At 48.1% G+C, this 10,788-nt stretch overlaps 1 protein-coding gene across 1 annotated transcript; it reads left to right on the forward strand.

Moving 5' to 3' along the window:
- The first annotated feature begins 514 nt into the window (after positions 1–514).
- LOC127003368 (uncharacterized) lies at positions 515–2,884 on the forward strand. The gene is made up of 2 exons (XM_050869911.1): positions 515–2,062; positions 2,130–2,884. The coding sequence occupies exon 1, from the start codon at positions 515–517 to the stop codon at positions 1,691–1,693; it is 1,179 nt and encodes a 392-aa protein (XP_050725868.1). The 3' UTR covers positions 1,694–2,062; positions 2,130–2,884.
- The last annotated feature ends 7,904 nt before the right edge of the window (positions 2,885–10,788 follow it).

Raw genomic sequence — 10,788 nt, forward strand, 5'->3', positions numbered from 1 at the left:
GCTAGTGGTAAGTGAAGAGTCAGAGTGAAGTGTACTACTAAGGAAGAACATTAAACTACAGAAACTGTGCAAAGTGTTTACATATCTCCCTCCCACGGAGTCTCCTGACGGCGACACGGAACCCAAGTAACACGTCCGGCATAACATTGGCGTCAGGAGTGTAGCCATTTGTTTTTTCGCCATGGAGACTCGTTTCCAAGCTGCCCAGAGGGACGACATGTTGACTGAACTTTTGGAAGCCTTGAGACTACAGGGGGAGAAACAAGAAAGAGCACAGCAACAACAAGAAAGAACACTCCAAGAACTCAAAGAACAACAAGAAAGAGCACACCAAGAACTCAAAGAACAACAAGAAAAAGCACACCAAGAACTCAAAGAACAACAAGAAAGAGCACAGCAACAACAAGAAGGAACACTCCAAGAACTCAAAGAACAGCTAGAAGATCGCTTCACAGGATTACAGCAACAGCTAAAAGCAGTACAAGATGGAAGTGATCAGTCAGTGCGAAGAGAAATGACTGATGTGACCACGAACTTGGGACAACGCCTGATAGAAGTGGAGAAAGAACACACAAATCTTCAACAAGAGATGGAGGTGGTACGGGAGACAACACACAAAGAAATATTAGAAGTAAGTGACAGAGTGAAGGCCCTTGAAGACTGCTTGGCTGGAAACGGACAACCAGTGCCTGCAGGGGCTAGTTGTACCCAAGATGCTTCTCCTACGCAAGTCCGGGGTAGTTTGAGCCCTGTTTCGCCTGAGTTTATCCCCGCAAGAAGTTCCGCCAGCCCCATGAGTCTGCTGGGTTCGCCTGTTAGAAAGAAGCCTCAGGAGTTTGATGGCAAGGTCTCCTGGGAGGCTTACCGCGCTCAGTTTGAGCTGTTGGCAGCTCGGAACGGATGGGATGACCAAGAGAGCGCGGTACAGCTGGCCACTAGCCTGAAAGGGGCGGCGCTGGAGGTCCTTGCTCAGCTCGACAAAGCGACAAAGGGCAGCTACAGCGGGCTGGCACAGGCGTTGGAGCAACGATATGGGACCAAGCACCAGAACGAGCTCTTCAGGGTTAGGTTCAGAACCCGCAACAGGAAGCGCGGCGAGTCTCTTCAGGAACTCGCTCATGACCTTGAGAGCATGGCGCACAAGGTATACCCAGGTGCCACCCCTGACCTGCTGACGGTTTTGCTGCGTGATCAATTCATCGATGCCCTGGACAGCCCTCAGCTGAAGATACAAGTGAACCAAGCTAAGCCAACATCAATGCAGGAAGCTCTGGCACGTGCCATGGAGTTTGAGTCCCTTGTTAGGTCTAGCTTGTCAAGCTTCAGGGACGACTCGACTTCTGGCTTTAGGGCACGAAAGGGCGCTGTCAGCGACACAGACAGGTTCCAAGGAACGTGCTGGTACTGCGAGAAGGTTGGGCACAAGGAGAACGAATGCTATAAGAAGAAGAAGGAATATGAAGGTGGCGCTAAGAAGAAGCCCAGAGAAGGACCCAAGTGCTGGACCTGTGGAGAAAAGGGGCACTGGAAGAATGAGTGTCGGAAAAATGTGCCCCCAACGAGGGCCACCACTCGGGAAACTAAGAAGGACTGGTTCACGGGGGGAACGACCAGTCTGTCCTGTACATGCCCCGAAGATATCAGTGTGCAGGAGAATCACCATGACAAGCTGCCAAGTGGAGGGCAAGGTTGACGGAGTATTGTGGCCTGTGGTCGTCGACACAGGCTCGGAACGCACATTGGTGTGGCCTGACGTGGTGAGTCATCGTCGGCTTCCTAAGACGCCGCATCGACTGTGCGGAGTCACAGGACACTACGCAGAGCTCAGAGGCCCAGTGGACGTGAAGTATGAGCTCGGAGGAAAGGAAGAGCTCCTCTCTGTGTACGTGGCCGACATGGACGACCCCTGCATCCTAGGTATGGATTATCTTGTCTCCCACAGGTGCGAGCTGGACTTCCGCGCTAAGCAGCTGACTGTAGGAGGAAGGAGGGTGCCACTGACGACTGTGAACAAGGAAGACCTGCCAGTGACGGTCAAGCGCACCACCATTATTCCTCCGAGGTCTTCTTGGGTGGTTTTATGGGGCTAGTTAGGCTGTGGGGCCACAGCCTCTAGAGCTTCCTCCGAGGTCGGAGATGCTGTTACCCTGTCAAATTACGGGTGCCCCCCCGGCTAGCCTGTGTGTGGTAGAGAGTGGAAGTCGATGCCCGGTAGAAAACGGGGTGATTGTAGGCAGTACTTTGGTAGACCCTGCTGCAGCGGAAGTGCCTGTCGTCGTGGCCAATGTCTCCTTCAGCCCAAAGAAAATAAAACAAGGGACCATGGTGGGGTTGTGCCAAGAGATCGACCAGAAACCAAGAACCTGTGTCTGCAGGAGAACCCTGACGAAGCCCCAGGAGGAGCTGCCCGACTACCTGCGCGACCTGTTTGACAGGAGCTCCAAGTGTCGAGAGGAGCCCCAAGTGGAATAGCTCAGGGAGCTTCTCGTGAGGAATGCAGATGTGTTTTCCACAGGAGACCTGGACTTGGGGTGTACGGACCTGGTAGAGCACCACATCGACACAGGTAGCCACCGCCCAGTGAAGCAAGCTCCTCGAGGGATGGCACCAGCCCGTCGCAAGGAGATGGATGAGGTGATGGATGATCTCCGGCAACAGGGGTTAATCGAGCGGTCCAGCAGCCCGTGGGCGTCTGCTGTAGTGCTCGTCAGGAAAAAGGACGGTTCCCTCAGGTGCTGCGTGGACTACCGAGCCCTCAACGATCTCACCATCAAGGATTCATACCCACTCCCACGGATCGACGACACGCTCGACGCTTTGGTGGGCTCCAAGTGGTTTTCAACACTAGATATGAAGTCTGGGTACCACCAAGTCAAAATGTCGGAGCAGGACAAAGAGAAAACAGCCTTCTCCTACGGTCAAGGCCTGTGGCAGTTTAAGGTCATGCCCTTTGGCCTTTGCAACGCGCCGGCCACGTTCGAGCGGCTGATGGAGAGGGTGCTGGAGGGACTTCACTGGAAGACGGCACTCATCTACCTCGACGACGTGATTGTCTTTGGCCAGACCTTCGAGCAAGAGATGGAAAGGCTATCAGAGGTTTTCGCCCGGTTTAGAGCTGCACACCTTAAGCTCAGCCCGAAGAAATGCTGTCTGTTTCAAAAGGAGGTCCAATACTTGGGACACATCGTGAGCGAGGCTGGAGTACGCACTGATCCTGAGAAGGTGGCTGCGGTAAGGGACTGGCCGACACCCACCAACGTGAAGGAGCTGCGGAGCTTCCTCGGGTTGTGCTCATACTACCGCAGGTTTGTGAAAGGCTTCGCTACGATTGCTGCACCACTGCACCTCCTGACGAAGAAGGGGCGCAAGTTTGAGTGGACAGCGGAAACTCAGGTTGCCTTTGAGAAGCTCAAGGAGGCTCTCATCAGCTCGCCCGTACTCATCTACCCAGACCCCTCTAAGCCTTTTATACTGGATTGTGATGCCAGTGATGAGGGGATTGGTGGAGTGCTGTCCCAGGCATGTGCCGACATGGAACGGGTTGTGGCCTACTTCAGCAAGAAGCTCACCCCAGCCGAGAAAAACTATTGCGTGACCCGGAAAGAACTCCTGGCAGTAGTCAAGAGCCTTGACTTTTTCCATGCTTACCTGTACGGTGCAACTTTCACCATCCGCACGGATCACGCTGCATTGCGGTGGTTGAAGTCACTGAAAAACCCTGAGGGCCAGCTTGCTCGCTGGATAGGTAAACTAGAGCAACATCACTACACTATTGTGCACCGATCTGGGCTAACACACGGTAACGCGGACAGCTTGAGCCGGCACCCCTGCCTACCTGAGTGTCAACATTGCCTCCAGAGGGAAAGCGTCCAGAATATGTGCCGCCGCACTACAGTGGAACACAGCGGAGGTGCCATGGATGATGGGAAGACTTGGGAAAACTGCAGCGGAAGGACCGAGATTTGAGACCAATTATGGAGTGGCTGAGTCAATCGTCAACGCGACCTGGGTGGGAAGTAATCTCGAGAGAAAGCCCTACCACCAAGAATTACTGGACTCAGTGGGACACTCTTCGGATGGACAACGGGGTGTTGCAGCGACGCTGGGTCTCTCATGATGGTCTTGACCACTACTGGTCCACGGTGCTACCTATGAAGTCCCGGGAAGGCGTCTTGAAAAAAATGCACGACAGCATCACTAGCGGACACCTTGGGGTAAAGAAGACACTGAGTCGCCTGCGGCAAAGGTTCTACTGGGTTGGCATGAGGAAGGACGTGGAAGAATGGTGTCACGCGTGTGAGGTGTGCTGTGCAAAGAAGGGCCCCAAGAAGCGTCACCGTGCCCCATTGCAACTATACCAGGTTGGAGCCCCCATGGAACTGGTGGCAGTGGATATAGCAGGACCCTTGCCTCTGACGACGAACGGAAATAGATACATCTGCGTCACAATGGATTACTTCACCAAGTGGCCGGAAACCTACGCCATCCCTGACCAGGAAGCCACTACCATCGCTAAGGTATTGGTGGAGGAGTTCTTCTGTCGCTTCGGTGTGCCTAACGAGCTCCATTCCGACCAGGGAAGGAATTTTGAGTCAACAGTTCTTGCTGAGTGCTGCAAGCTTCTGGGTATCAAGAAAACCCGGACCACCCCTCTGCACCCACAGTCAGATGGAATGGTGGAGAGGTTTAATTGGACGTTGGGCCAGGAGTTGGCCAAGCAGTGCAACAATGATCAGTCTTCATGGGATCAGAAGCTGTCTGCGCTTCTCATGGCCTACAGGTCTGCCGCCCACGAGACTACGGGGTATTCACCGGCAAAGCTGATGTTTGGACGTGAGCTGCGATTGCCGGTGCACCTACTGACAGGAAGGCCTCCTGGGGAAAGCCTTCCAAGGGACGCCTCCAGTTTTGCCCGTCAACTAGAGGAACGGCTGGAAGAGGTGCACCATCAAGTCCGAGGTGCCTTGAAGTTCTCCGGGGAGGCCATGAAGCGCGGTTACAATATGAGGGCAAGCCACGTTGACTTCAAGGAAGGAGACCAAGTCTGGCTTTACAACCCGCAGAGGAAGAAAGGACAGTTTCCGAAGTTACAGAGCCCCTGGGAAGGCCCTTACACTGTGCTAGAACGCCTCTCCGACGTGACTTACCGAATCCCGAGAACGGAAAGGACCAAGCCGAAAGTTGTCCACGTCAACCGCCTATGGAGGTACCACGGTCCGGGAAACTACATCTGGAACAACTACAGACACCCAGCAGCCGACGAAAACGCAAGGGACGTCCAGGACCGAGAGGAGGTCGACGACGACGTAGGCCTTCTGGACCTTTCAGCCGAGGGAGATGACCTCCCGGCTTCGGCAGATGTTCCAGGGACACCCCAAGAAGCGGACGACGACGAGGCGCACCAGGAGACAGACGCGCAGGAGGCACCGAGCAGAAGACAGAGACAACGCAGGCGTCCACAACGATACGACGATTATTATGTTTTTGGTTAATTCTCTTATGTTTGTATATAGTTAAGTGTGTGATCGGGACGATCACAATTAAGAGGGGGGGATAGTGTTGTGCTGGAAGCTTCCCCCGGCGTCCATGGGGCTCTAGAAGGCTCCGGGAAGAGCGAGCAAGGGGGCGGGGAGCAAAGCCTCGTCCGCGCCCCGCGGCCAGGCGCCAGGCGGGAAGTGTTGCCAACCCGCACATACTTTTGCTATATGTTCTTGTATGATCTAAAATATACTGTAACATTCTAGACTGTACTGTTCTGGATATATATAGGAGAAGAGGGCGAGAGGAGTGCAATCCCAGGCACAGTAAGCTAATGGTAAGTGAAGAGTCAGAGTGAAGTGTACTACTAAGGAAGAACATTAAACTACAGAAACTGTGCAAAGTGTTTACATATCTCCCTCCCACGGAGTCTCCTGACGGCGACACGGAACCCAAGTAACACGTCCGGCATAACACTATGCATTGACGTGTTTTCTAGATATATGCAAGTTGTCCCGTGTCGGAATAAAGACGCAAATACTATGCTCGTGGCCTTTAAACAAGTGGTGGAAAATAAAGATTCTGAAGGCTTACGAAGATTAAACACCGACTTGGGCACAGAATTCTGGAATCGAAAAGTAAGAAACTATTTATGTTCCCGGGGCATTAAGCTGTACAGTGTGTACTCAAGTGAGATCAAAGCAGCCTTGGCAGAGCGGGCCATTCGTACACTGAAAGCACGCATCTACAACTTCATCACGTCTCAAAATTCTTCAAGATATATTGATCAGCTGCAAAACATGGTCAATGCAAACAACCGCTCGCCGAGCGAGCAACTCTCCCCGTCTCTCGGCCACCTATAGACTGCTGAGTTGTTCGCTCGGCACAGCTATGGGCTGCTACTGGGCGCCTGCCCGGAGGATACGGGCCCAGCGGCTTGTGTAATCACGTGGCGGCGTGGCGCGTGGCCTCTCAGCTGCGTCTGGAGTGACGGAGTGAGTGCCAGTGTACCGGTTCCCAGTGCTTCAGTGCTTCTTTACTGAAGTGACTGTTAAAGTATTAATGGTGATTAGTAAGAATAACTGAATAAGTTGTGATGGGCCAGTTCACGACAGACCAATGTTTGTAATAAAAAAAACTCCAGCTTTTGACGGTGGGAACGGCAAACAACATAACACCGTTTCTAGTATTACCGTCCATAGGTACGTGTCAACGTGTGGTTTTCAGTTTTGTAAGTTTTCAAAAATATAGATAATGAATATTTGAATTCATCTATGTTTTTTTATTTGAAATATCAATTAGTATCGTTTTCGCCTATCGGACTTATCGTTAGCTAGTATCGGAATTGTGGATTTATATCGGGTTTCGGGTATCGGTTATCGCCTATATTTGTGTCTCCAGTTAACGAATATCGGTTATCACCGATAAGGTTTTCCATTATCAGTTATCGGGTATCGGGAATAAGGTTTTCTGTTATCGTGCCTACCTATACCCGTTTCCTCCCAACCAGTCTGACGTCACATCTGTTGTCCATTTTTCACGACCGGCCAGATCTTGTTGGTTGTTGTTCGTTTTGCCCAACAGCCAACAAAAACGACCAACATGTTGGGCGAAATTTGCCCTGTGTGACGCCAGCTTAAAATGAATACAGAGGAGTGTCCGAAAGAGAGGTCAATTTCGGGAGGACAGGTGTCTTAGCTGATACCCTCCTCTTGAAAGAGTTTAAGTCGTAGGGAGGAGGAAATACAGATGAAGGAAGATTGTTCCAGAGTTTACCAGCGTGAGGGGTGAAAGAGTGAAGATGCTGGTTAACTCTTGCATAAGGGGTTTGGACAGTAGGGATGAGCTTGAGTAGAAAGTCGTGTGTGGCGAGGCCGCGGGAGGCATATGCAGTTAGCATGCAAGTTCAGAAGAGCAGTCAGCGTGAAAATATCGATAGAAGATAGAAAGAGAGGCAACATGGCGGCGGAATTTAAGAGGTAGAACACTATCAGTAAGAGGAGGAGAGCTGATGAGACGAAAACCTTCGATGACGTCACAAACAGCGTCCAGCGCGCCGCCGCCGCGTGCCTTGAATTTGAATTCACTCAATTCAGTGTTTGTATTGTTCTCGTGTGGAGTGAATGCGCTCTTCATGAACTCCAACAACAACATCACTCCATAGAAGGTGAGAAACTTATTTAGTAGTAAATCAATACTGTTGATAACTGTATTACAGTAGCATTATACAGTGCTGTGAAAATCATTGTGTTTCATTTCATGTGTGTGTGTTATGAATCTCTGAAGTTAGTCTTGTGAATGGGCGTCAGTATTATGGCTTATTAATAAAAAAAAAACTGGTAAGCCAACTTAATCTCATAATATGGGATACAGATATACATCATCCATCTATTCCAGTGGTTCTTAACCTTTTTCATCGTCTTACCCCCTGAGACTCTCGAGGACATTACCGTGACCTCTTTATTAAATTTTTGCAATGGTGAACTTTCCGTAAAGGTAAGGTAAAACAAAACTAAATGAAGATCCTGATTTATTAAAAATGTTACAAATGAAAGACCTTGAAAAATGCCACAAATCCCCTACCATCAAGCGTTATCCACTTAAAAACAGGTATAAATTGGGCCAGGTGATAGGCAATATAGCATAGTATCAATTTAAACCGCATCATTAATAAATAAAATTGCTCACGAGAGGTTTGTATATTAATTTCTCTTAAGAAAAAAGTCACTTCAAAATAATAGCCTATCTTTCTTAAATGCAAAATACTAGCTTAGAATTCTTAAATGCAAAATAATAGCCTATAGTATTCCTAACTGTAAAATATTAGCTTAGTATTCTCAGATGCAAAATAATAGCCAAGTATTCCTAAATGCAAAATACTAGCCAAGTATTCCTAAATGCAATAAAATAGCATTGTATTCTTAAATGCAAAGTAATAGCCTAATGTCCCTAAATGCAAAATAATAGCCTAGTATTTATGAATGCAAAACAATAGCATATTATTCCTAACTACAAAATAATATCCTAGTATTCATGAATGCAGAATGATAGAATAGTATTCCTAAATGCAAAGTAATAGCCTGGTTTTACTAAATGCAAAATTATAAGCTAGTGCACAAAGTAAAATTATAATGTATTTCACTAAACTACTTCTGGAGTATCTGGACAAAAGTAAGTGATGGATTATAAGAGAAACAAGGATCTAATATAGAAATCAAATTAAACCTAATGGAGATCTTGATTCACTATAGGCTACAAGATGAAACGAGTGTTAATAGCACAAAAACTGTGCTAGATCGGCGTCGCATGACCTCCAACACCCCCCCAACAATTTATATTATGCAACTATTCAGGGGGGGCATCATGAGCCAATGCAAGATGGCGCCACTATAAACACTCGCCTGCGCCAGAACGGGCTGGGCCGACCATCAGGCCCCACCTGGAAGAAGCCTTAATTGGGCCGACCATCAGGCCCCACCGGGAAGATGCCTACCGGCGCAATAGGCAATCAACGTAAAAAAAAAAAAAAAAAAAATAGGGGTTTAAAATGGAAAATGCTGAAAAATAAAGATAACGCCATTATAACACTTGCCTGCTCCACAACGGGCTGGGGCCGACCATCAGACCCTACTACGAAGGCCTACCGGCGCCACACCAAGACGTAAAAAAAGAAAAAAAAATGACTTTATATTGCCATGTTGTAGGGTTCATCAGGGCTAACAAATGTTATTATACAATGTCATGTCTACAGTGCATGGATAAGCCAGGAAAACAACTTGAAGAGAACAACGACAACAACAAGATGGACAATCTGTTGATCGGCGTCTGCGACGCCGATAAAAAGAATTATAAAATAGTAATACTAGTACATGCAATCATGTACAATATCAAAATAATAATAATAATAATAATAATAATAATAATAATAATAATGTTTGTGGATAGTATGAAAAAGGTGGATAGAAAATTGGAGAAAATAGTTTTAGTGAGTGAGGCATTGGGGACGCCGCTCATGATGTCATCAATCCCAGGCGCAGGCTTTCTGTATAGAGACGGCTTTGCTATTGTGCGGCGACGCATGTCGCAGCTTATGCACGTTTTAGTGTTGCTTGAGCTTGAACGTTATCTTGATGGCAGGGTTTGGGTGAAATTTGTGAATGCGACTTATAATAGATGGTGTTCACAGTTGGCTTGCTTCTTGCATTCTTTCCCATGCCACTTTTGTGGTTGAAGGTGGAATCTAGCTCGGCATCTTGTGCAGTAATCACGACGAATCTATCTCTTTGGGAGCGGTGATATTGGATGCATAGACGTTGTTTTGGGAGAGGAGCATTTTAGTAGGCCATCTTTGGTCTTTCTCCGGTGGGGGGTTTTTTTGGATGTTCTGTGCCTCTGTGACATAAAATTGAAGTCTCCTCTGCCTTTGTGCAGGGCATAGCAGCGAGCGAAAGGTGTCTGTGCAACAAGGACACACATGGGACAAGAGAGCCAATCGTGAGGGACGGGGGTGGAGCGAGAGCGGCCGGCGGCTCGTGGAACGGCGCATTTATCTCTCTCTGCGGAGACTTTAATTTTATGCGTCCCGGTCAGAGCTCGCACGGACAGATAGGTATCGGCTTAGCACAATACCAGCACTTGTAAAGGCCATAAGTACTTCCATGATCACATGATCACTCCACCTCAACACACACACACACACACACACACACACACACACACAAAGAGAATGCATTTGGCGAATGAATTAAGGTATGGATGCCTCCTGGGAAAGAGTGAGCACGTGATAATAGAGATGGAAACAGAGGAGGAAGGAAGTGAAGGAGATGAATCATACAAAAGAAACAGGTTAAACTATAGGAAGGCAGACGTGGAAAATCTCAGGAAATAATATGGAGAGCTGGACTGGGATGAGTTAAAGAGAACAAGTGAAGTGCAAGAAAAGTATGATATTTTCATGGAGGCGTATAAATCAGGTGTTATGAAATTTGTACCAGAATACAAACCTAAGGAAAAAAAAAAAAGGACTGGTTTAATGTAAAATGTGCCAAGGCAAAAGAAAAAAGAGACAAAGCGTGGAAAAGATTGAAAAGAAATAAAAACCAAAGGAATAAAGAAGATTTCAAGGTAGCGAGAAATTAATACGTGAAAATAAGGAGAGAAGAAGAGAAGGGATATGAAAAGGATATTGTGGAAAAGTGCAAGGAACAACCTAAACTGTTTTATAGATTCATAAATGGGAAGATCAAACCAAGGAAACAACAGAAAGATTGAGTGACGGGAATGTGATAATCGAAGATCCCAAAGACATGA

The sequence above is a fragment of the Eriocheir sinensis genome, chromosome 3 (genome assembly GCF_024679095.1).
Source record: "Eriocheir sinensis breed Jianghai 21 chromosome 3, ASM2467909v1, whole genome shotgun sequence".
NCBI classification, from domain to species: domain Eukaryota; kingdom Metazoa; phylum Arthropoda; class Malacostraca; order Decapoda; family Varunidae; genus Eriocheir; species Eriocheir sinensis.

Coding starts and splice junctions, on each gene's coding strand:
- LOC127003368 (XM_050869911.1), top strand. CDS start 515: ATGACTGATGTGACCACGAACTTGGGACAACGCCTGATAGAAGTGGAG.